This window comes from Peromyscus maniculatus, chromosome 3 (genome assembly GCF_049852395.1).
Source record: "Peromyscus maniculatus bairdii isolate BWxNUB_F1_BW_parent chromosome 3, HU_Pman_BW_mat_3.1, whole genome shotgun sequence".
Taxonomy (NCBI): Eukaryota; Metazoa; Chordata; class Mammalia; order Rodentia; family Cricetidae; genus Peromyscus; species Peromyscus maniculatus.
The window spans coordinates 142,895,154-142,921,096 of NC_134854.1; the positions used below are offsets into that span (position 1 = coordinate 142,895,154).

The window sequence follows — 25,943 nt, forward strand, 5'->3', positions numbered from 1 at the left end:
CTTTGAGCCTATAGTTGAATTTGAGGTCAGGATTGCCATCTAATTTCATGTAGTGTTAGGGACTTACTGGAAATTTGCTAATTTTCCACTCATTCTCAAACTTGTTTTATTAGTAAATTTTCTCTCTTTTTGTGTCTTTCTCTTTAAGGGTGTACAAATGCCAGATTTAGATATTAAAGAAAAAGTTGAGGCTGAGGTTCTCAGTACTGATATCCAGCCTTCCCCAGAGCGGGGAACAAGAATGAATATTCCACCAAAGAGAACAAGACGTGTCAAGTCTCAGGTACTTTTCAGTGTCCATGGGCTGTTTAAAAGTTTTGTGTGTGTGCATGTGTGCGTGCGTGGACGCTTGTGTGTACGTACATACCATAGTATGTAATGTGCAGGTCAGAGGACAATTTTTGAAAGTCAATTTTCTCCTATCATGTGTGTCCCAAGACACAACTCAGGTTGTCATGCTTGCCTGATGAGAAATGCCTTTACTTGGTGAGCCATCTTCAGGAGCCCCCATGGCCCTTCGTTGTCAGGATGTTTTGGGTTGTTGTTTTTTTTAAACTTTTTTTTTTTTTTTTTTTTTTTTTTTTTTTTTTTTTTTTTTTTGGGTGGTTTTTCGAGACAGGGTTTCTCTGTGTAGCTTTGTGCCTTTCCTGGATTTTGCTCTGTAGACCAGGCTGGCCTCGAACTCACAAAGATCCACCTGCCTCTCCCTCCCAAGTGCTGGGATTAAAGGCGTGCGCCGCCGCCACCCGTAAACTTTTTTTTAAAATTTATTTATTTATTATGTATGCAGTGTTCTGCCTGCATGTATGCATACATGCCAGGAGAGGGTACTCGATGTCATTATAGATGGTTGTGAGCCACCATGTTAACTGAGAATTGAACTCAAGACCTCTGGAAGGAGAAGCCAGTGCTCTTAACTTTTGAGCCATCTCTCCAGCCCTGCCGTTGGTGTTTTGAGACAGGGTTTCTCTGTGTAGCCTTGGCTATTGTCCTAGAATTCACTCTGTAGACCTGGCTGGCCTCGAACTCAGAGATTCCTCTGCCTCTGCCTCTCAAGTGCTGGGGTTAAAGTCATTCGCCACCACTGCCTGACTTCCGTGGACCATTTTTTTCTGTTTGGATTTTTTGTCACTGGGCTTCGCTGTGTAAGAGCCCTGGCTGTCTTGGAACTTGCTTTGTAAATCAGGCTGTCCTCGAACTCACAGAGATCTACCTGTCTTTACCTCACGAGTGCTAGGATTAATGATATGTCCCACTGTTCCTGGCCTAAAGTTTAGTTTTGTTTTTTTGTTTTGTTTTTGAGACAGAATTTCTGTGTAGTTTTGGTGCCTGTCCTGGATCACACTCTGTAGACCAGGCTGACCTCAAACGCACAGAGATCCACCTGGCTCTGCCTCCCGAGTGCTGGGATTAAAGGCACACACTTCCGCCTGGCTAAAGTTAAGTTTTAAGTGCATTTTGACCATGTAGTAATTTTCTGGTCATAGAGGGTCATTCATAAACAGTTGTTTAATACTTGAAAAGGCATATTTTCTCCCTTTTCAAGTGAATGGAGAAGTTGTGAAATTCAGTGTGATTTGACTTAGAAAACTTAATTTTAGAAAACTAAAAATTTAGTTTTTGACAGGGATGACAAAGGGTCACTATACTGCCAATTTCATAGGCATGTTGATGAATTTTTTATGTATATGTAGCTAGAGTTTTCCTGCCTTGCCCACAGTCAGGACAAATCTGTCACTGGCCAGTTCCACAGCTGCTCAGACCCAACCAAGTAAACACAGAGACTTATATTGTTTACAAACTGTATGGCCGTGGCAGGCTTCTTGCTAACTGTTCTTATAGCTTAAATTAATCCATTTCCATAAATTTATACCTTGCCACGTGGCTGGTGGCTTATCGGCATCTTCACATGCTGCTGGTCATGGCAGTGGCTGGCAGTGTCTCCTTCCACCTTCCTGTTCTCTTCATTCTCCTCTCTGTTAGTCCTGCCTGGCCAGTGGCCAATCAGTGTTTTATTTATTGACCAGTCAGAGCAATTTGACATACAGACCATCCCACAGCATGTATACAGTGTTCTGTGTGTATGCCTGCACACCAGAAGAGGGCACCAGGTCTCATTATAGATGGTTGTGAGCCACCATGTGGGTGCTGGGAATTGAACTCAGGGCCTCTGGAAGAGCAGCAAGTGTTCTTAACCTCTGAGCCATCTCTCCAGCCCCCCATGTTGATGAATTTTCACACATCTTAATTTTCATAGTTAGCAATAGAAAAGAACATTTTATTTATTTATTTTTATTTGTTTAGTTAGGTTTTGTTTGTTTGTTTGTTTCTCAAGACAGAGTTTCTCTGTGTAACAGCCTTAGCTATCCTGGAACTCTGCCTCGAACTCACAGAGATCCACCTGCCTCTGCCTCCCGAGTGCCAGAATTAAAGGTGTGCACTAGTTCTATTTTTTGAGGTAGGGTCTCACTGTATAGCTTTGGCTGGCCTGAAACTCACTATGTAGATCAGGCTGACCTCCCAAACTGATAGAGACCCACCTGCCTCTGTCTCCCTAGTGCTGGGACTAAAGGAGTGTGCCACCACACACAGCCCTATTTTTTTTTTTAACCCATTATTCTTTTAAAAGCAGTATATTTCTGTGTTCATGTATATGTGTGAATGTGCTCATGTATATCCGTGGATATGCAAGTATGTGGAGGCCAGAGATCAGTGTTGGATCTTCTGTAGTCACTCTAACTTAATCAATCAATCTCTCTCTCTCTCTCTCTCTCTCTCTCTCTCTCTCTCTCTCTCTCTCTCTCTCTCTCTTTCGAGACAGGGTCTCTTTATGTAGCCTTGACTTTCCTAGAACTTTCTAACTTATAACCTGCCTCTGCCTCTGTGTGCTGGGATTAAAGATGTATGTCAGTACCTTTAAATGCTACTTTATCTTTTGAAACAGGGTCTCTCACTGAAACTGCAGCCCTCAAATTGACTAGAATAGCTAGTCAGCAGGCCCTGGTATCCTCATTTCTTTGCATTCCAGCCTTGGAATTACAGGAATATGCCACACCTAGTTTTTTACATGGGTGCTAAGGATCCAAACTCAGATCCTCGTTCTTGTACAGAAATCTCTTTACACACCGAACCAGCCTCCCTAGGTCTCAGAACCTATTTTCTTTTCTTTTTAATTTTATTATGAGGTGTTTTTGCCTACGTGTATATCTATGCACCACATGCTTGCCTGGTTCCCTTGGAGGTGGAGTGAGGGTGTTGGATCCCATGGAACTGGAGTTACAGATGTTTGTGAGCTGCCATGCAGATGTTGGGAATCTAACCTAAGTGCTCTGGAAGAACAGTCCGTGTTCTTAACTTTTGAACCTTCTCTGTAGCCTCTATCTCTCCCCCAAATTCTCTTTCACTATTTTGAAACTAGGTCTTTTTGCATTGCCTATCCTGGCATTGAAAATGTCTAAAGCACAAGTAGGCCTTGAACTTGAAATTCTTCTGCCTCAGCCTTCTGAGTAGCTTCTGCCAGGTGAGATGGGATGTTGTTGAAGTCAGAGTTTTGTTTTACCTACTGCTTGAGCTTAATGTGAACCTAGGGATGGTGAAGAGTCAATTGTCCCTTAGGGCTGCATCCTTCTCAGAGCTGGGGATTTAGTTCAGTAGCAGAGTGCTTTCTTAGCATGCTGCAGGAGGTCCTTGTATTGATAAACCCAGTATTGACAAACATGGTGGCATATACCACTTAGGAGACTAAGACAGGAAGTTTGTCATGATTTATAAGCCAGTTTAGTGAGATGCTTTCCAAAAACCAAGGGGGTGGAGCGAGGGGCAACATCTCTCCTTTGTGAACCTTTCTCATTCTCTCCAGAGACTCAAGGTTGACTGTGAATATCCATATCACAAGGTAGGGGTGCTGTTAATTCATTGGGAAAAGGGAGAAGCGAGTAGCACAGAGATCTTCATTAGCCTGAGAAAACTGAAGAACCCTTCTTTTTTTTTTTTTTTTAACAGATTTATTTATTTATTATGTATACAGAGGAGGGACCAGATCTCATTACAGATGGTAGTGAGCCACCATGTGGGTGCTGGGAATTGAACTCAGGACCTCTGGAAGAACAGTCGGTGCTCGTAACCTCTGAGCCATCTCTCCAACCCTGAAGAACCCTTCTTGTGTTTGCTAATGTCAGTGCTCTCCAGCCTGGCCTGCAGTGAGCCACTGGAGGAAAGCAGATATTGTTGCAGTCTAGTGATCAGCTGGTGCTAGGTCAGTGTTTTCAGTCCTGCTGATAGCCAACTCTGGGTGCTAAGCAGTTCACTAGCTATAGGTTCCTGATTTCAGATTTTATCTCCCAGAGATGGGGTTTGCTTCTGTTCTGTACGGTCCTGAGAATGATCTACAGTGTCCATGCTTCGGGTTTTGAGTGAGTTCAGTTTATTAAGTATATAGCAAATAAAAATAAAAGAATAAATAGCAAGTGTTTTGATAGCAAAACATCATGAATTTGGATGTTCAAAACATCCAGCAGTTAAGAGTGGTTGCTGCTCAGTCATGAGGACTGGAGTTTGAATCCCAGCTTCCATAAATGAGTGTAACTAAAAAAAAAAAAAATCCATCAGGAACTGACTAGGGAAGCCCCATTGAGGCCGCCATCTGGAGTTCCCAGTAGAATCCCAGGGAGAGCAGAGTGGGTGCTCAGATGAGGCTTCTGAGTAAAAGTACAGATAACAGTAGAAAATAGACTTCAATTGGGGACTTACTAACGTGTTGAAAAAGCTGACTGAGCAAGCCCCAGTAAGGCAGTCAGCTGCTTTTACCCATCTAGGATCTCAAAGCACAGTATCCCCTCAGGTCAGGCTTCCAAGGAAAAGAACAAATAGTAACTAGAGATGGCATCCTCAAATTGGGTGCTCAGAACATCCAGGAGAACCTGACTGGGGAAGTTGAAGCAAGTCAGGTGGAGTTCCTGATTGAGCTTTCTCCTTCTCCATGGATGAGCTGCTTATGTTAAAATTCTGGTTACTTTCTCCTACTGCAGGTACTTTTGTCATGAGATAAATATCTCTTACAAGATTTCTTCTGGCAGTTTTCAAGGACATAATGTACTCTTGGGGTGTTTGCTTTTCTCTTCAGTCACTGTCACAGAGTTAGGATGATAGCCCATCCCAGACAGAACATTAGAGAACACTGAGACAAATGTGATTGGATTTGGATTTGCAGTGGATGCCTTAATCCTGTTTGCAGAGCTAGTCTAAGAAGTGAGCTCAAACAATACATGACAGTTTGCTGACATGTATGTACAGCTTCCCATCAGAGAAATACAGCCAGCAGCCGTTCCATACACTCAGCCTGAGTCTGCTGTTCTAGTGTGATTCCCTTTCCCTCTCCCTCTCCACAACTGCCATCTTTTACCTAGATATTGTGGAAGATTGCTGTCGGTCTCCCTGACTTGGAATCGTTCCTTATTTTCAGGTCCCAGTGCTAACTAGCTCCATGGGATCTAGTGCCCTCTGCACTGATGGTGCCTGGTTAGGACTGGAGAGATGGTTCAGGTTAAGAGTACCTGATACTCTTGCAGAGGACCAGGGTTCATCTCCCAGCACCCATGGGTAACTCTAGTTCCAGGGACTCCCAACACCCTTTTTTGACTTCCTTGGTTATGTACATTGTGCACATACATACATGCTCATGCATACATGTAAAAATAAAAGTAAGTAAATCTTGAAATAGTGGTGTAGCTATATAGCATTCCAAAATAGTGAGAAATAATAAACTGGATTTTTTTTCTCCCAGTACTCGCCTGCAATGCAGGAAGAGTCACTGGGATACCACGTGGTCACACTGGAGTTAGGGCTTGGGAGAGCAGTGGCTTGTCTTGTGGCTTAGACTGCCAGGGTCTGTTTTTACCAGAGCTGTTTGTGTTACTTTATTGATGTAGATTCAGCTTCCCCTATGCAATGTACAACTACGGATTTAAAGAAAAAACATTTAAATTTTTTTCTCTGCATAGCTTTTCTGTTTCTCCATGCTTTTGTATGTTTGTGTATATGTATGTAGATGTGTTTGTGTGTAGGCTTGAGTACAGGCAATAGGTTGTATTGTCACGGGAGCCTTAGGGGCCTCTCTGACCAGCATGTTACTCAGGTCAGTATCCTTCATCCAGCACTAAGATTTTTGTTTAATAACTTAAGGCTTCTGGGAGCTCTGGGTGTTGGTCTGCTTCTTCCACCATGGGGTTTTGGAGATTAAATTCAGGTTGTCAGGCTCAGTGACAAGTTCTTTAATCTACTGAGCCAGAATTTGCTTGGAATTCAACTTAGATCCATCCTCTAGAAGAGCAGCCAGTGCCCTTAACTGCTGAACCATCTTTCTGTCTTTCTGTCTGTCTCCTGTTGGCCTTGAACTTGCTGTGTAGCCCAGGCTACCTTAAACTTAAGATTGCTTTGCCTTAGCCTCCCAAGTTCTAGAATTACTGTGTTATACCATGTCTGGTAGGAATGTTCTTTTTTTGGGAAAAAAAAAATGTTTTTAAACATTTATTTATATGTATGTGGATTCTCTCCTTCCACTATGTGGATCCAGGAAACTGAGATCAGGTTGTGAGTCTTGGCAGGCAGCAGGTAACCCTTATCCACTGAAGCATCTCAATAACCCAGGAGTTTTATTACAAACTGGGGGGGGGGGGGCGCGGGGGGGGGGGGGGGATCTTTCCCAGAGGCTTCCTGGAAACTTAATATGTCATCAATTAAAACTTGTTCTACATTTTCACCTCTAGTTATGTCATCACCAGCCAAGAGGTATTAACATGACTGTTCTAGGGGGGGCCATGATTTTCCCTATGATGGGCAAAGTTGCCTGCTAATCAAAGACAGATGTCAGCTAGCAAATTAGAAGTGGGACTTTCTGTTGCATAATAATCAGTAGTGTTGGATCAAAGAAATGACCCAGTGGGTAAAGATGCCACCAGGGCTGATGACCTGAGTTTGCTTCCTTGGACCCTATCTGTACCCATATGGTGAATGGAGAAAAAAGTCCTGCAAATTGTCTTCTGACCTCCATATGTTCACCCTAACAAAATTAATAACAGTTTTTAAAAACCAGTACAGTACTGTCTACCAGGACTGATTGGGCATACATCTTTTATGAGACGTAGATGAATTTTAATGGAAAGAAATCTGGGTGTTGCATTGTGCTTTGGAGACTTTTAAACTGTTGTAACAGAGGCAGTGAGTAGATTTAGAAAGAAATCAGAAGCTGAACATCTTGGCTCATGTATGTATTCCTAGCATTTGAAAGAGTATAGCTGTGAGTTTGAGACCAGCTTAGAGTACAGAATGAGACACTCTCTCAGAAGAAACTCCAAATCAACCAGTTTGTCAGTTTTTCCCTTCATTTTGGAGGATCACTGTATTAGATTAAAAAAAATTTTTTTAAATGCATAGTCATAGATCCTTGAAGGCAGATTAAGAAGATTGTTGAAGTCTGGGGGTTTGTAACCAGGCCGGGCAACATTGAAAGTCAGTCTCAGCCTCTCTGTCTCTCTCTCTCTCTTCTCTGAGACAGGGTTTCTCTGTGTAGCCCTAGCTGTCCTGCAACTAGCTCTGTATCAGCCTGCCTCTGCCTCTCAAGTGCTGGGATTAAAGGCATGCACCATTGCTGAGCGGTGGAGACGCACACCTTTAATCCCAGCACTCGGGAGGCAAGCCAGGTGCATCTCTGTGAGTTCAAGGCCAGCCTGGGCTATAGAGTGAGTTCCAGGACAGGTGCAGAGAAACCCTGTCTCGAAAAACAAAACAAAACAAACAAACAAAAAAAAAAGACATGCACCATCACCACCTGGCTGATACCCTATCTCTTAAAGAAAACTAATTGTGTGATTCAGAGTAATTATGCTAATATTCACCCCCCCCCTTCCTTTTTTTAGTCAGACTCTGGAGAAGTAAACAGGAACACAGAACTGAAGAAACTTCAGATTTTTGGGGCTGGACCCAAAGTTGTCGGCCTGGCAGTAGGAGCAAAAGATAAAGAAGGTAAAATCTATTACTTGTATAAAACAAAGTGCCGTGACATTATTGCTTGAATTCACTCTGTGCTGGGAATTCTTAACATTTGTGAACTTGCTACATAGTTTGTAGGCAGACTGGATTTTTTTAATGGTACAAATAAGTAAATTTAATGTGTAAGAAACAAACATTACATTGCATTTTTTTACTTTTAGAAGAATTGTCCTCCATGTTTAACACACAACATGGAAATTTCATTTAGTGTCTAAAGGCTAGTTAAGTTTCAGTAATGATTACTGGTTGTCACATAGTGTTCTAAAAGTTGTTACTTTTAAATTAAAGGGATTCTCAGACTTTTAGTATGAAAACATACTGAGAGGAGGTTAGAATTTTAAACTCTGACCTTCATTTGAAATTTTTAAATAATTTTCCTCTATATGGTATGATACCATTGAAATAAATTTTCTTTAAAGCCTAATTTAGCACCATATTCAAAACTTTTGTGAGTAGAATTCTTGATGCAAAAAATCAAGTTGTACTATTCTTATATAACATGTTAATTTAAAAACTTGTATTAAAGAACAGTATACTGGACATATTTGACTATAAGAATTTAATGAGGCCGGGCAGCAGTGGCATACGACTTTAATCCCAGCATTCAGGAGGCAGAGCCAGGAGGATCTCTCAGTTCAACAGGTAGATCAGTGAGTTTTCAGCCAATCTGGGCAATTTGGAGATAAAAAGTAACATTAAAAAAAGGCTAGAGATCCGTAGCTCAGTGGAAGAATATGTGCCTACCATATACAAAATCAATTCTAGTACTACAAAAAATGAAAAACAACAACATGCAGTCAGTATAATAATACCAGACATGCTTTTTGAAATTACTTTTTTTTTGTTGTTGTTGTTTTTGGTTTTTTGGAGACAGGGTTTCTCTGTGTAGTTTTGGTGCCTGTCATGGATCTGGCTCTATAGACCAGGCTGGCCTCAAACTCACAGAGATTCGCCTGGTTCTACCTCCCAAGTGCTGGGATTAAAGGCATGTGCCACCACTGCCCGGAAATTCTCTTTTTAAGAATTAAGTATTTCAGGCTGGAGGCAGTAGTTCATGCCTTTAATCCCCACACTCAGCAGGCAGAGATCCAGGTCAGGCATCAAAACTACACGGAGAAACCCTGTCTTGAAAAACCAAAAAAAAAAAAAAAAAGGGAATTTAGGAATTTCAGACATTATAAGACCCTGTTTTTTTTGTTTTGTTTTCTGAGACAAGGTTTCTCTGTGTAGCCTTGGCTATTCTGGAACTCCCTCTGTAGACCAGGCTGACTAGCTTTGTGAGACCCTGATTTTAAAAAAAAAAAAAAAAAAACCCTTTGTTTTGTTTGGTGGGTTTCTTTTCTTTATCCTTCCTGGCAATCCTCCTCACAAGCCTGAGATTACAAATGTGAGCCACTGTTCCCTAGCTCTACTCTTTTGTATTTTGTGTCAGGGTTTTACTGGGTAGCTGTGGCTGTCCTAGAACTTGCTCAATAGACCAGTCTGGCCTCAAACTCATACAAATCTGCCTGCTCTACCTCCTGAGTGCTGGAATTAAAGGTGTGCACACCATTCCTGACCTGTGCCATTCTTAAAATTATTGTTTTGTCTGTGGTGTTCTTAAAGAAAAGGCTAGGACTAACTTGGGAGCTCCTCTAAAGCATACATACAGACAGTATGTAATAAGTACTGCATGCAGGCAGTCATTCAAGGTTTAACTCCCTGGATTTGGCTAGATTGGAATTCCAAATCCGCTGAATATTGGCTATATGATCTTGAACAAGTTATCTGATGTGTTTTTTATCTTCAGCTGCAGACAATAACAGTCGACCTCATAATGTTGTGAGATTTTATCTAATTTAAATAATTTTAAATAATGTGTGGTCCACAGTAAGTACTCAGCTTTACTTTTTACTTTTATTATATAACTTTTTATTTCAAGATGAGGTCAGCCGAAGACGAAAAGTTACCAACAGGTCAGATGCCTTTACCATGCAGATGCGACAGCGTAAAGGAGCTCTCTCTGTTAACTTTGTAAGTCTTTGGGGTTTGTCAGGAGGGAGAGCGTCTCTTTTTATCTTAAGTGTCTGGATAGGTAGATGGTGTTCAGTTAGATCATTTGATTAGAAGACACGGTGGAAAATCTCAGGTTAGCATTTACCTTTGCTTTGTCTACACTCCCCGAAATCATATGCCTGTGGGTAACTGAGTTAAAGAAGTGAATGTAAGTCTGTGTATAGTTAGTTTAGCCCTTTGTATCTTCAGGTTCTGCCTTCATGGGTTCAACCAAATATAGATTGAAAACTTTTTAAAAATTGTTTCTGGAGCTGGAGAGATGCTCAGGGTAAGCACACTGGGTTCTCTTCCAGAAGACCTGAGTTTGACTGGCAGCACCCACCCCGCAGCTCACAACTGTTTGTAATTCTACTTGCTGGGGATCTGATGCCTTTGGCCTTTGAGAGCACTAGACGTGCAGGTGGTTCATAGCAAAAAACCCATACACATTAAAAAGTTATAGTAATAAATTGTTTCTGTGCTGAGTGATACAGAGCTGTTTTTCTTTGTTTCTTTCCTTTGACTTTTTTAAAAAATGAGTCAGGTTCTGGCAATGTAGCCCAGTCTGGCCTAGAACTCAATGTGACGCCTAAGTGGCCTTAAACATGAACTCATTCTGCCTTAACGTTTGGTTGCTGGGATCACAGGCATGCACAGCAAGCCCACCATAACTGATTTTTTTTTCCTTGGCATTATTTACTAAGCAACATAGTGTGGCAATTTCAAAAGCATTTATATAAAATTATATAAATAATCCAGAGATGACTTACTCTGAGGGAGGCTATGTACAGAAGATAGACAAATATTAAGCCATTTTATGAAAAGGATATAAGCACCCATGGGTTTTGATATCTACTAGGGTGGTTAATGGTGGTTGGGTAACCCTGGGAGATTCCAAGGATGGATGGATGGATGGATTGATTGATTTATGGATGGATGGATGGATTTTTATTTCATGTACATTGGTGTTTCGCCTGTCTGTATGTCTGTGTGAGAATGTCACATCCCCTGGAACTGGAGTTACAGACAGTTGGGAGCTGCCATGTGGGTGTTGAGAATTGACCTGGGTCCTTTGAAAGAGCAGCCAGTGCTCTTAACCACTGGGCTATCTCTCTAGCCCCCCTCCAAGGATTCTTAAAAATCATTAAGGTGGGGTATTTAATAGGCAGTTTTCAGTATTCATTCTGTATTATAGTATTTGTATGTAGAATGAATGATGTTTTTGAAGTATAAACTTATTTTCCATTCCCTATATTACAGTGTTTCTTGATTATGACACCTTTTTTTCTTGTTGTTTGTTTGTTTTCTGTTTTTTGAGACAGAGTTTCTCTGTGTAGCTCTGGCTGTCCTGAAAGTCGCTTTGTAGACCAGGCTGGCCTCAAACTCACAGAGATCCATGCCTCTGCCTCCTGAGTGCTGGGATTAAAGGCATGTGCCACAACTGTGGAGCTTCTGACACCATATTTTTACTAATTTACCTATAGAAGCTCTGGGGAGAATTGTTTGAAATAGATTTTTTTTTTTTTTTGGTTTTTCGAGACAGGGTTTCTCTGTGTAGCTTTGCACCTTTCCAGGATCTCGCTCTGTAGACCAGGCTGGTCTCGAAATCACAAACATCCACCTGCCTCTGCCTCCCGAGTGCTGGGATTAAAGGCATACACCACCACCGCCTGGCTGAAATAGATTTTTTAGGATTAAGCTTGTTTAATTTTTAGTGTACATTGTTTTATTTATTTACTTAAGGAGTAGCTCATGAGAAAAATGTAATATACTATAGAAAATATACTTATTTTTGTTTCTCTTTATAGGTTGATCTCTATGTTTGTATGTTTTGTGGTCGGGGAAACAATGAAGATAAATTGCTTTTGTGTGATGGATGTGATGACAGCTATCATACATTTTGTCTACTTCCACCACTACCTGATGTGCCCAAAGGAGACTGGAGGTGTCCTAAATGTGTTGCTGAGGTACAAACTTAATGTTATAGATCCAGTTAAAACTAAGGATCGTAATCCATGCATGTAATGTAAACATGTTCCCAACAGCTTGTCCCAGTCTCTTGTTTGTTATTATTAAAAAATCTCCAGGCGGGGTGGCGATGGCACAAGATCTTGTAGGTAGCCCTGGCTGACCTGGAACTTATGACCCTCCTGCCTGAGTGCTGGAATTACAGACATGCACCATCATGTCTGGCCTTACTGAAAGATAATGATGTTAGGAAATGCCCTGTCTGTATTTATTTTAACAAAATGTCATATAGATCTCTGGAGAGTAGGAATGTTTGGGATATCTAGATGCAGTCAGAGGCTTTTATGGCCTTAAAATTACTAGTTGTTTACTATCAGAAGACGTAGAGGCATTTGAATTTCTGGTGACTGGTAGTGTGAAGAAGCCATAGCCTACCAGTCCAGTGACTATCCTATTATACAAGCCTTTCTTTCCTCTGTGAGTATTTATTTTATGAATGCTAAGAATGTCAGCATCCTTATGTTCGATTCCAAGTTAGTATTCCTCTTAGGGATTCCTTCTTGGAGGCAAAACATAATACTAGCTCTAGTACCTCAAGCTGTCTGATTGTTTTGGAAGAGTAAACATGCAGTTGAGATTCTAGTTTCAAGTAACTAATGTGTTACAAATAACTGATAACTTGTTTTGCTGTGTAAGAGTGATTAGTTTTATTTCAGCTAGAGAAATGATCAAGAAAAGCCATATTTGAGACATTTATTTATTGTATTGCTGGTTATTGAACCTAGAACCTGAGAGCATTATACCACTTAGCTACCATTCAAATCTTTGGTATGAGGGTTTTAATGCTTTTTTTTTTTCAGTTTCAGTGAGTTTACCTCAGATATCTTTCCCCCCCAGGAATGTAACAAACCTCGAGAAGCCTTTGGATTTGAGCAAGCTATAAGAGAATATACACTTCAAAGCTTTGGAGAGATGGCAGATAATTTTAAATCTGATTATTTCAATATGCCAGTCCATGTGAGTAGCTGTCATTTAGAGGGAACAAAAGATTTTTTTCTGTCAGGTTTTGTAGAAATCAGGAACAATATAAAAAAGGTTAGAGAACACCAAATCTTAAAATTAGGGACCTGCTAATCTGTTTTTTTAATTTTACTCTCTTTGGTTTGGTTTTTTGTTGTTTTTGAGATAGAGATCTCACTGTGTAGCCCTGGCTGTCCTGGAAATTACTATGTAGACCAGACTGGCCTTGAAATCAAGGAGATCCACCTGCCTCTGCCTCCTGGTGCTGAGATCAAAGGTGTGTGCCACCACAACCAGTATGAAAAGCATCTTGATGTTTAAATTTTAGTTATCTTTATTTATTTTAGTTATCTTTTGCTTTTCCCTTTTCTCAGTTGAGAAATACAGGAATTAATTCTGCTCTGATATATGTGGTGATTCATTTGTTTATATCATGTTTTTGAACAGTTGGTCTGTATATTTTATGTGTTAGGGGATTATAGTTACAATGAGTTAATTATCATCTTTGTTTTTTTATAGATGGTTCCTACAGAACTAGTAGAAAAGGAATTCTGGCGGCTAGTAAGTAGCATTGAAGAAGATGTTATTGTAGAGTATGGAGCTGATATCTCTTCAAAAGATTTTGGAAGTGGATTTCCTGTAAAGGATGGTCAGAAAAAGATGTTGCCAGAAGAAGAGGTCTGGATACTGTTCTATAACTTTTTACTCTGAAGCTGATTTTGCATTTTCATAGAAAACATTCTTTGTCTAATGTGGAGGGACCATGCCAGTTTAAAATGTGATATATGTAGGATTAGACAACATAATTAATCTCTGATTTTTTAAACAGTGATCTTTGAACTGGCCATGGGTGTACATATCTAGAAATAGAGTAATTTGGAAACCTAGGTAGGAAAGTTGTTAGTAGTTTAGCTTGAGGTACATACTGAGACTGTCATATACAAAGCAAATTCAACATACCTTTATTTATTTATGTATGTATGTATGTATGTATGTATGTATGTATGTATACAGAAGAGGGCGCCAGATCTCATTACAGATGGTTGTGAAGCCACCATGTGGTTGCTGGGAATTGAACTCAGGACCTCTGGAAGAGCGGTCGGTGCTCTTAACCTCTGAGCCATCTCTCCAGCCCTCAACATATCTTTTAAGAATTATTTTCTCTCTAAATGTTAAAGCCAATTTAGTTAGAATTTTAATCTAATTTGAAAGTTGTTTTTAAAAAATTATTCCACTCAGGAGGCAAAGGTAGGCAAATCTTTCTGAGGCCAGCCTTGTCTACATAGTGAGTTCCAGGAAAAACAAAACAAAAACATTTTTGTTTTGTGTTTGTGTGTGCCATATGCTGGAGGATGGTGTTGGGCAGTCAAAGGACAACTTAGGAGAGTCACTTCTCTCCTTCTGTAGACAGAATTTCAAGGCTCTAACTCAGGTTGTCAGGTTTAGCAGCAGATACCTTTCCCCACACAGCCCTAGTTTAAAGTTTGTGCCTTTCTGTTCTCCAATCTAGAAAGTGGGCTAGAGAGATGACTTAGTGGTTAAGAATGCTTGTTCCAGAGCTCCACCATGTTCTTCTGGCCTCTGAGGGTACCAGCATGTCTATGGTACACATGTATACATGAAGGCACACATGCATAAATACAATCTAGAAAGTTAGATGCATGTAATCGGGTGCTTGTTGCACTCCTGTAATCGTCCTTAGAAGACTGAGCAAAGAATATTACTTGCACTAGGAGTTTGTCTGGCCTCCGCAATATAGTAAGATACAATTTTATAAAAAAAAAAAAAAAAGGAACACATTTTTTAAAATTAGTTTTATTGGTAATTTCTGAAATAAGTTTTCTTCAAGAGCTGGCTTGGTAGGATTTCATGTATGCTTTTACTTTTTAGATCTTTGCCCCATAAAGATTCATAAAACTGAATTGAGATCCATTTCTTTTTCGTTTTAACTGATCACTTTCTTTTTCTTCATTGTTAGCAATAATTTAAGCATATTGTCTTCAATTAGAAGGAAGTAATTTAGGACTGGGAAAATAGCTTGATGTGCCTATAATTCCACCACTAGTGGAGACAGCAGGACCCCTCGACTTGATGGCCAGACAGTCTAGGCCAATCTGTGAACTCTAGGATCAGCAAGTAACCTCATCTCCAAAAATAAGGTGGCACAGAATGTGGTGGTGTTGACTTAATCCCAGCAATAGAGGCTAGAGGATCTTGTAAGTTTGAAGCCAGCCTGGTATAGCAAGACCTAGGACAGCTAGGGCTACATAACCTTGCCTCATTCATAAATAAATAAATTACAAATATGATGACATGATGAGCAGTTTAGAAAGATAACCAATATTTACCACGAATTTGAAACTAACTGATGACTTTAAATTCCAGATCAGTGGTTCTCAACCTGTGGGTCACAGACCCTTTGGGGGTCAGGTGACCCTTTTACAGGGGTCGCCTAAGACCATTGGAAAACACCAATATGTACATTACTACTCATAATAGTAGAAGAATTAGTTATGAAATAGCAACGAAAATAATGTTATGGTTGGGGGTCATCACACCTGAGGAACTGTTTTAAAGGATCACAGCATTAGAAAGGTTGAGAACCACTGCTCTAGATCCTCTTGCTTGCTTCTAGCTCAAGTGATGTGATTACATCATTACTTTGTGTGATGCACACAAAGTCTGTTTCTTTCCTATAATGGTAATTTAAAAAAAAATTTTTTTTATGCTAGAAATGGAACCCAGAGTCTTGTATATACTAAGTATGTGTTAGACCACTAAACAATGCCTCTAGTACCCTATTCAAACTTAGATCCTTCAAGACTCAACTCTAGTCCTTGCTTTTCCATGATTTTTTCCTATACCTCAAACCCATGTTAATTACTCTTCATTGACTCTTGAAGATAAAGTATTCTCTTCCAATTGCTTTGTGTTAATAATTTTTTTTATAGACCTTTTCTCTTCAGCTAGGTTTACTAGTGAATAGTATCCCTTGAACTCCCTGCCTCCCAAGTGCTGGGATTAAAGGCATGTGCCGGGACTGGAGAGGTGGTTCAGCGGTTAAGAGCACTGGCTCCTCTTCCAGAGGACCTAGGTTCGATTCCCAGTACCTACATGGCAGCTCACAACTGTTCGTAACTCCAGTTCCAAGGACTGTAGGCAAACAGTCCCTTACACAGACACACATGTAGGCAAACATCAGTGCAAATAAATACATCATTTAAAAAAAAAAAAAGCATGCACCACCACCACCTGGCCTCCAATTTCTTTTTTTCTTTATTTTTTTTTATTTTAGCATATTAGAATTTTTATTCCAGTGCTGGAGAAATGTCTTACCCCCTCTTGCCTTTCTCACCATTTTGTAGTTCCTCAACCTCAGGATTCTCTCCAGTTTCAGCTTCTGGTGCCACTGCCCATCTTCTTTGATATTTCTCACTGAGATTTATTCTTAATTAAATGTATGTAGGAGTTTTATATTCTATCCCCTTTGACAAAAGTATACTTTTGTCGTTTCCTTAATTTTCATTTAAAATTCTGTTTGGAGCCAGAGTCTCCCTGTGTACTCCTGGATGACTTAAAACACACCATGTAGATATGATTCATCTCACCTGTACTTTTTGTTTGCTGGAGTTACTGGCATGCACTGCTATAATACTGGTTTCTTTTTTTCTTTCTTTCTTTTTTTTTTTTTTTTTTTTTCTCTTCTTTTTGTTTTTTTGAGACAGAGTTTCTCTGTGCAGCTTTGACGCCTGGCCTGGAACTCAGAGACCCGCCTGGCTCTGCCTCCCCAGTGCTGGGATTAAAGGTGTGTGCCACCACTGCTTGGTCTGGTTTCTATTCTTTGTTTTTTGTTTTTTTTTTTTGTTGTTGTTGTTGTTTTTTTTGTTTTTTTTTTTTTTAATGCCGAATGCTGTTTATTGAAGGAGGGAAGAGGTCTTAAATACAGGCTTACAGCACAATGGGAGAACCCCAGATGACAGAAGTTCCCTGGATGTTTTACAGTCTTGCATCTAAGCTGTTAATGCTCATTATGCAGGATACACAGACAGAAACTTCCCTTAAGCATTCAGGAGGGTGGAACCTGGTAGGGAATTAGCATAGGGAGGATATCAAGGTCAAGGTCAGCAAGCAAGGCAACAGTTATCCAAAATGGGGACCAGGGCCCTACAGGTCCCCCTTTTACTAAAAAATGAGCTTCTGACTTAGGTTGCGTGGGATGTCAGCAGGTCTCCTTACCTGTCATGGAGATGCCTGCCCAGGCCACACAGGCACTCTGTCTTAGGTTGGGGGCGCTTGGTTTCTATTCTTTATGTTGTTTTATATGTAACTTTCTGATACCTGTCTTAGAGTTGACAAGTTTTCTGGTTAGCTTTGTGATGGATAATTTATTTTCCCTCTTACTTTAAGGGTTTGGGATTTTTTATTTTTTAATTTTATTTTTATTTTTTTTGAGGCAGGGTTATTACACTATACAATTTTTCTTGGCCTTGAACTTGTGATCCTCTTGCCTTAGCTTCCTAGATGCTGGGGTTATAGGCATATGCCACTTCACTCAGAGTTTAAATTTTTTGTTCTCATAGAAACTTATAAAAAAAAAAAAAGAAAATAGCTTGTCTACCTATATCCACATTCAATTACCAACTTATTTATTTGTTTGTTTGCTTGTTTGTTTATTTGGTGGGGTCTCTCTATATAGCCCTGGATCTCCTAGGTCTTGCTGTATAGACTGGGCTGGCATTATCCACATTCAATTACCAACTGTTTATTCATTCATTCATTCATTCATTCATTCATTCATTTATTTATTTGGCGGGGTCTCTCTATATAGTCCTGGATCTCCTAGGTCTTGCTGTATAGACTGAGCTGGCATTGAACTCACAAAGATTTGCTTGACTGCCTCCACAGTACTGGGATTAAAGACGTGTGCCACCAGTGCTTGGCTGACAATACCTTTTATATTCTGTGTTTGCTTCATTTCTGTCTCTAGAAACTAGGAATTTTCATGTTTTTCAAGTTCATCTATGAAATAAGTTTCATGTGTGTGTTTATTTTTTATTTTTCTGTGCACTAGTGTTTTGTCTTCATTCATGTCTGTGTGAGGGTGTTGGATCCCCTGGACCTGGAGTTGCAGACAGTTGTGAACTGCCATATGGGTGCTGGGAATTGAATCTGGTCCTCTGGAAGAGCAGTCAGTGGTCTTAACCACTGAGCCTTTGCTCCAGCTCCATGAGTTTCTTTGTTAATCTTAAATTTTATCCAGTTTATCCTGATGTATTTCTGGTGAAGGAAGATAGTATAATGACATTCTGCATTATACCAACTTCATGTAGTGCTATAAATTCAGGATTATATATCCTGTCAGTGTCTAGCACTGTGTATACTGTGATAATCATTCTGGAAAGTTATGCTGCTCTGGGGTACAGTAGAAATACAAAAGCAATCTGCTTACATGGGGCACACTTTTTTACTGTAACTTTGCTCATGTGTTTCAGAGTAAACTAGAAATAACAGGAAATGTCTTTAGAACCTTGAAAAGTTAGTGTAGATATTTAGATACCAAATATTTATTTAAATTAGTTGTAGGTTCATTAGTTAGATTAGTAGATGAGTTGTAGATTTGCTGTGAGTTACAAAGAGTAGATTGTATGCACTGAATGATAGTATGTATTATGAAATATTTGACTTTTTAGAAAGATTCTCTTAAGATTTTTGCTTAACACTTGTAAACTCTGATTTTTTTGTTTGTTTGTTTAACTTTTTTTTTTTTCTTTTATAGGAATATGCACTTTCTGGTTGGAATTTGAATAACATGCCTGTTCTGGAACAGTCTGTTCTTGCACATATTAATGTGGACATTTCTGGTATGAAAGTGCCATGGCTGTATGTGGGGATGTGTTTTTCTTCTTTTTGCTGGCATATTGAAGATCACTGGAGCTATTCCATTAACTACTTGCATTGGTATGTCCAATCTTGTTATATCATATGTACTTAGTGACTTTTTTTTGCCGGGGAGGTTGGTATTACAGATTAAATCCAGGGAGTCATATGTGCCAACTACTTGATTTACCACTGAGCTATACCCTGATCCCTGGTTTTTCTGGTTTTTGTTGTTGTTGTTGTTGTTGTCATTTAATTTTTAATTTTTTTTGAGACAAGCTAGTCTCAAATTTAGGTGTAGCTCAACTTGAGCTTCTGGATTTCCTGATTCTACTACTTCCAGAGTACTAGGATTGTAGACATGTGTCACCACACTAGGCCTGATATTTTATTTTTAAGATGTAATAATAATAGCTCATATATTACAGAGAACTAGCTTTGAAAGTATTTTTACATAAAAGCAAGATAGTGTATTGAGGAGGGGCGGGGAGTTGTCCCAGACCATCTTCTCTGAAAGTGTGTTTAATTACCCGAGGCTAGAGTTGGTTTTTGGTTTGTTTTCTGAGATGTTGTTTGTTATTTTTATTTTATGTATGTGGGAGTTTCTCCTGCATGTATGTCTGGACCCACGCGTGTGCAGTGACACAGGCCAGGAGAGGGCACTGGGTCTTCTGGAACCAGAGTTCAGTTCTGCTGCAGCGCCACATGGGGTCAGACACTCTGCAAGAGCATCTAGTGCTCTCAACCAAATTAAATGATGCTTGTGTAGTCTATGAGAAAATAATTAATGATGATTTTTATTTTGCTTGTTAGGGATTAAAAGACCTTGTTCGTGTTAGTATTGAAGTTCTGAGCTCTATCTCCAGCCAAATTTTGATAATGTGTTTTTAATTTATATTTTATTTTATGTGTATATATGTGTGTGTCTTGAGTGTATGTGTATTTGTACTACATGTGTATAAGCCTGTGGAGATCAGAAGAGTGCTCAGATCACCTGGAGCTGGAGCTTTCGGGGGTTGTGAGCTACCATGTGGGTGCTTGGAACTGAACCTGGATCCTCTAAAACAATAGTGATTTCAGCCACTAAGTCATCTCCATTCCTCCAGTTTTGATATATTTTGTCAGGCAAAATGGGATATTTAAAATTATAGTTGAAAGATTTGATTTGGTGTTTGGAACTTGAAATGTTTTTCATTTTAGTAACATTTCCTCTAAAAATACCTAAAATGTAAGCAGTAAATAAAATCTTTTTTTTTTTTTTAATCTCAAAGATTTTTATTCACTTAACCAATCCCTTTTCTAGTACTAATACTATTTTAGCTGGCTGTCTTTTTGTCTTGTGTGTGTGTGTGTGTGTGTCTGTGTGTGTCTGTGTGTGTGTCTGTCTTCATTTTTAATACTAATTAAGAGTAAATGAAATTGAAAATTACTACCTCGGTTGGAGTAGGCACATTTCAAGTGCTTTATGGTCATATGTGATTAGGATCTATTTGATTTACCAGCCCAAGCAAAAAAAATTTTTTTTTGTTTGTTTTTTTTGTTTTTGTTTTTTCAAGACAGGGTTTCTCTATTTAGTCCTTGCTGTCCTGGAACTCACTTTGTAGACCAGGCTGGCCTCAACTCAGAGATCCGCCTGCCTCTGCCTACTGAGTGCTAGGATTAAAGATATGCACTGCCACCACCTGGCTACAAAATACATTTTTTTAAATACTGCTTTTTAAAAGATTTCTTTTATTCTGTTTATGTGTATGTATATGAATCTGTGCATGTGTGAGTGAGTATGTGTGCACACGCATACACCACAAGAGTACAGGTGCCTGTGGAGGTCAGAAGAGGGCCTTAGGTCCCCTGGAACTAGAGTTACAGACCCTTGTGCGCTGCCCTATGTAGATGCTGGGAACTGAACCTGGGTATTCTTGCAGGAGCTGCAAGTACTCTCAACTGCCAACCAGTCTCTCTAGTCTCCTGCCCCAAACATTCTTTTTTTTTTTTTTTTTTTTTTTTTTTTTTTTTTTTTTTTCTTTTCGAGACAGGGTTTCTCTGTGTAGCTTTGCGCCTTTCCTGGAACTCGCTTTGGAGACCAGGCTGGCCTCGAACTCACAGAGATCCGCCTGGCTCTGCCTCCCGAGTGCTGGGATTAAAGGCGTGCGCCACCACTGCCCGGCTATCCCCAAACATTCTTATTGCAGTAAATCCTGTAGGGAGCAGGGATCTGACATCTGAAGTCTTCTGAATTAAGAGAATTAGGAAGTATAGCTATTTTGTAAATAGCTTGATTAATTAAATAGAGTTTCTATTGCTGTAATAAAATACCATGACCAAAAGCACCTTGGGGAGGAAAGGATTTATTTCATGTTACAGCTTGTAGTCAGTCATTCAGGGAAGTCGGGGTAAAAATCTAGAGGCAGGAATTTATTCAGAGGCTGTAGAGGAGTACTCCTTACTGGCTTACTCTTGATGGCTTACTCAGCCTGCTTTTTTACAGCACTGAGGACCACTAGCTTAGGGGTAGTACCACCCACGGTGAGCTGCACCTTCCTACCTTAGTCGTCAGTCAAGAAAATGTACCACAGGCTTGCCCACTGGTCAGTCTGGTGGGGTCATTTTCCCAATTTAGAGTCCTTCCAAAATGACTCTAGCTTGTTTTAGGTTTATGTAAAACCTAGCCAACACTATTTCCTAATAGTTTATAACTATTTAGTATTCAAAATGAACTCTAATCCACTAAAATATAATAGATTAACAATGCCAGGGTTTGGGTATTTTTGTTGGCAACTATATTTAAAATTTTAAGTAGTTTGTAGTATTAACTTTCATGAATGGGAAAATTGAACTTAGTGAAGTTATTTATATGCATTCTGGAGATCATTGATGCTTTGCTTTAACCATTATGATGGTAATTGGAAAGACTCATGTTCTGGGAATCAAGGCAGTGAGTGTGTTCATATCCTTTTGAACAGTGATTTCCATGTAATGTATTTTTTGTTCAAAAGGTACTTTTACTAGTCCCCTATTCATGTGTTTTGGATTATTTTCCCAGTGGCAGTGAGTGTGTATCTTATTTGTCCATATAGTTTTGCCTTATTTCCTGTTATTAATAGTAGCATATATTTATGGGATGGTTGCCAGGATTCTGGCCATATAACCTATGGCCGGGAATATGACAAGGTTAATTATAATTTAGTGGATTTGAATGAAAGACCCTGGCTTCATTGGTACCATGTTCTACCTAGCTAAACAGTTATTTCTTTTGCTAGGGGCGAGCCAAAGACATGGTATGGTGTACCATCTCATGCTGCAGAACAACTGGAGGAGGTGATGAGGGAGCTGGCCCCTGAATTATTTGAATCACAGCCTGATCTCCTACATCAGTTAGTAACCATCATGAACCCAAATGTGCTCATGGAGCATGGTGTGCCTGTGAGTCTTTTTGTGTCTTCTTTCAGCATTTTCAAAGATTTTCTAGCTTTTGATTAGATATAATCACAAGGGTGTTTTTGTTTTGATTTGGGCAGGGGGTTTGTAACTGTGTAAAAGGCCCTGTAGTATAGATGAATTAGAATTTATACCTTGAATAGAACTTTAATCTGATTAAGAAGGGATGCTTTAAAGTATGAATCATATATTATGTCTTACAGCTACCTATTTGAATAGGCTGTTTTTTAATAAAAACTGTTAATTCTTCATTCTTTTTAAGCTTCTGTTGTTGGGTTTTGTTTGTTTGTTTGTTTGTTTGTTTTTAGATAGAATGTTACTTGGTAGCTCTCACTGTGTGGCCTGGACTTGCTGTATAGACTAGACTGGACTCTGACACATAGAGATCTACCTGCTTCTGCCTCCCAAGTGCTGGCATTAAAAGTGTACATCACCATGCCCAACTCTTTGTGACTTTGAGAAGTTTTTAAAAATATCTTGTATGGTCATTTTCATTCAATTTAAAATACATTTTTGTTTTCATTAAGACATACAGTTTACACACACACACACACACACACACACACACACACACACACACGTTTCTCTGTGTCACACACATATATTTAAATGTATATTGTGTATATTTTCCAATTGTTTGCGATTTCAAAATTTTTTTAAAGATTTACTTAATGTATATGAATGTTTTGCCTGCAAGTATGTATGTGCACCGTATACATGGTGGGTGCCTGAGGAAGTTAGAAGAGGGCTTTGGATGGATCTCTTGGAACTGCAGATGAGGATGGTTGTGAATCACCATGTAGGTGGTGGAAACTGACCTGGGTCCTCTGCAAGGGCAGTAAGTGCTCTTAATGAATGAGCCATCTCTCCAGCCCTTGGGGTGTTTTTTTTTTTTTGGGTTTTTCGAGATAGTGTTTCTCTGTGTAGCTTTGTGCCTTTCCTGGAGCTCACTTGGTAGCCCAGGCTGGCCTCGAACTCAAGAGAGATCCGCCTGGCTCTGCCTCCCGAGTGCTGGGATTAAAGGTGTGCGCCACCAACGCCCAGCAGGGAATTTTTTTAAGGTTTATTTTATTTTATGTGTATGAGTGTTTTGTTTCATGTATGTATGTGCCCTGTGTACATTCCTGGTGCCTTTAGAGGCCAGAAGAGGACACTGAAATAGGCATTACAGTTTGTTGTCAGCTGCCAACAGGTGGTGGAAACTGAAAGAGCAGTAACTGCTCTTAACTGCTGAGCCATCTCTCCAGCCCCTTTTAAAACTTGTTGTTGTTGTTTTTAATTGCATTTTCTTTTGTGCTTTTTGTGCTTGTGTTTGTGAGCCTATCCTTTAACAGCTGAGCCATCTTTCATGCCTTGTTGTGCCATGGTGCATGTGTAGTAGTTTGGAGAACAGCTTATAGGAGTCCGTTCTCTAATTATACCATGTGAGTCCTGGAGAATTCAGGTCATCAGTAGTGGTAGCAAGGGCCTATACCTATTGAACTATCTCATGACTCCCAGATCTCATGTTCTGTGTTCTCCCTACTTACCTAGACTAATCAAGTTCTTTAAAATGATAGCTGTTCTTGTTTCATTCTGTTGCTGTAATAAAAAAAACTGATCAAAACAACTTCAGGAAAGGGTTTATATCAGCTTAAAATTCCAGATCATACAAAGTTCATCATTGAGGGAAATCAAGGCAGGAAGCTGAAGAGAACCCTGCACTGCTGTTACAACACAGCATTACCTCTGGCCAAGGAAATCAAAGCTAAAAATTACTGCAGAAATCATGGAAGATACCTCTTGTTGGCTAAGACAGGCTGATGCTTAGCTATCTTTATTATATAGCCCAGGACCATCTCCCAGGGAACGGTACCATCACATGGTGGGAGCTGGGTAGTGCACTGGCCAGCCTACATTAATCAAGACAGTCCTCTTCCATAGGCCAGTCTATTCTAGGACATTCTTCAGTTGACACACTCCTCAGGTGACAGTGTTGTGACAAGTTGACAGTTAAAGATAATTAGGAAAGGATTCTTTTTTTTTTTTTTTTTTTAAAGCTGGGCATGGTACTGCATGCCAGTCAGGGAGTCCATGCCCAAGAGATTTCAGGTTTTATATTTCATTTTGTTTTGTTTAACTTACGTATTTATATAGAAGATGATAATTGGACAGTGGTGGCTGCATACCTTTAATCCCAGCACTCCGGAGGCAGAGGCAGGCAGATCTCTGAGTTTGAGGCCAACAAGGTCTACAGAGCAAGTTCCAGGATAGACTTCAAAAGCTGCATAGAGAAACCTTGTCTCAAAAAACAAAAAAGAAACCCTGTATGTGTGTGTTGGGGGAGGGGAGATAATGACAGAAATGTACTGTGGAATCTCCTTTTAACTCAGATTTGTTTTTCCTTTTTTTGTTTGTTTGTTTGTGACTGAGTTTTGCTTTGTTTTGAGACCTAGTCTTGGTCAGTAGCAGCTGGCCTGGAATTTGCTATATAAACTTGCTACATACAATTTGCGGTTCGTTATAACTTTTCTTTCTTTATTTTTTGAGCTGCTGAGGCTGGAACTCAGGGCCTTGTACACATTATACAATTGTTCTTCCACTGAGCTACATTCCCTCAGAACTTATTTATTTTGTGCAGGTTTGGCACTGAACTTGTGGTCCTCCTGTTTCTGCCTCCCAGGTTCTGAGTTTATAACTATGCTACCACATTTACTTCATATACTTGTAATGCAAAGGTAGATAAAATAATTTATGTTACTGTTGTCTTCAAAAGGTGTACTTAGACTAGGACTTGGCCTATTAAAGTTAAACCTACTTAAAACAATTATTGCCACTGTCTTGAAATAGCTTTCATATTTACATACTAATTCTGTCTGAATAAAAAAACTGACATGTATCACTTGGTTACACTGCCAGAAGATATTTTTTAAAGTCCTAATTAAGCTAGTATTAAATTGGGCTTGGTGGCACACTCCTTTAATCCTAGCAGTTGGAGGGATAGGCAGGTGGATCTCTGAGTTCCAGGCCAGCCTAGTCTGCAGATAGAGTCCCAGTATAGCCAGGGCTGTAATACAGAGAAACTTTGTCTTGAAAAACCTAAATAAATAAATAAATAAATAAATAAATAAATAAATAAATAAATAAATAAATAAATATAAAAAAGAAACTGATATTCAAATTAATTAAACGATACGCATAGTATTATCACAAAACAAAAGTTACATGATTATAGGAAATTTAATTATTGATTTCTGTTTATAACAAAAAAAATGATTTTCTTAGTTTTTAAAGAAAAAAATATTTTTAAACAGGATCTTATTTGGCCCAAGCCTGTAGCAATGAATGATGTGGATTCTGTGTTCTTCCTGTTTCTACCTCCCAAGTGCTAGGATTATAGACATTGACCATTAAGTGTAGAAATTTTAACTTAGAAAGAGTGTACTATTTTTTGTTTATTTCTTTTGGCTGCTAATTCTTGTTATATATTGTAACATTAATCAGAATTTTAAGAAAACAGTTCTAGCTTTTTGTTTCATTTTGTTTTTTCAGACAAGGTTTCTTGGTGTAGCCCTGGCTGTCCT

At 39.4% G+C, this 25,943-nt stretch overlaps 1 protein-coding gene across 2 annotated transcripts in view; it reads left to right on the forward strand.

The window, feature by feature from the left end:
* Kdm5a (lysine demethylase 5A) overlaps positions 1 to 25,943 on the forward strand; it is a 90,277-nt gene that overhangs the window by 20,323 nt on the left and 44,011 nt on the right. For both annotated transcript variants that reach the window (XM_076567811.1, XM_006992262.4), the window contains exons 5-12: positions 149 to 283; positions 7,914 to 8,019; positions 9,968 to 10,059; positions 11,889 to 12,047; positions 12,946 to 13,065; positions 13,588 to 13,746; positions 18,845 to 19,026; positions 22,203 to 22,365. In XM_076567811.1, the coding sequence (XP_076423926.1) occupies positions 149 to 283; positions 7,914 to 8,019; positions 9,968 to 10,059; positions 11,889 to 12,047; positions 12,946 to 13,065; positions 13,588 to 13,746; positions 18,845 to 19,026; positions 22,203 to 22,365 (1,116 nt within the window). The remainder of the gene's footprint in view (positions 1 to 148; positions 284 to 7,913; positions 8,020 to 9,967; positions 10,060 to 11,888; positions 12,048 to 12,945; positions 13,066 to 13,587; positions 13,747 to 18,844; positions 19,027 to 22,202; positions 22,366 to 25,943) is intronic.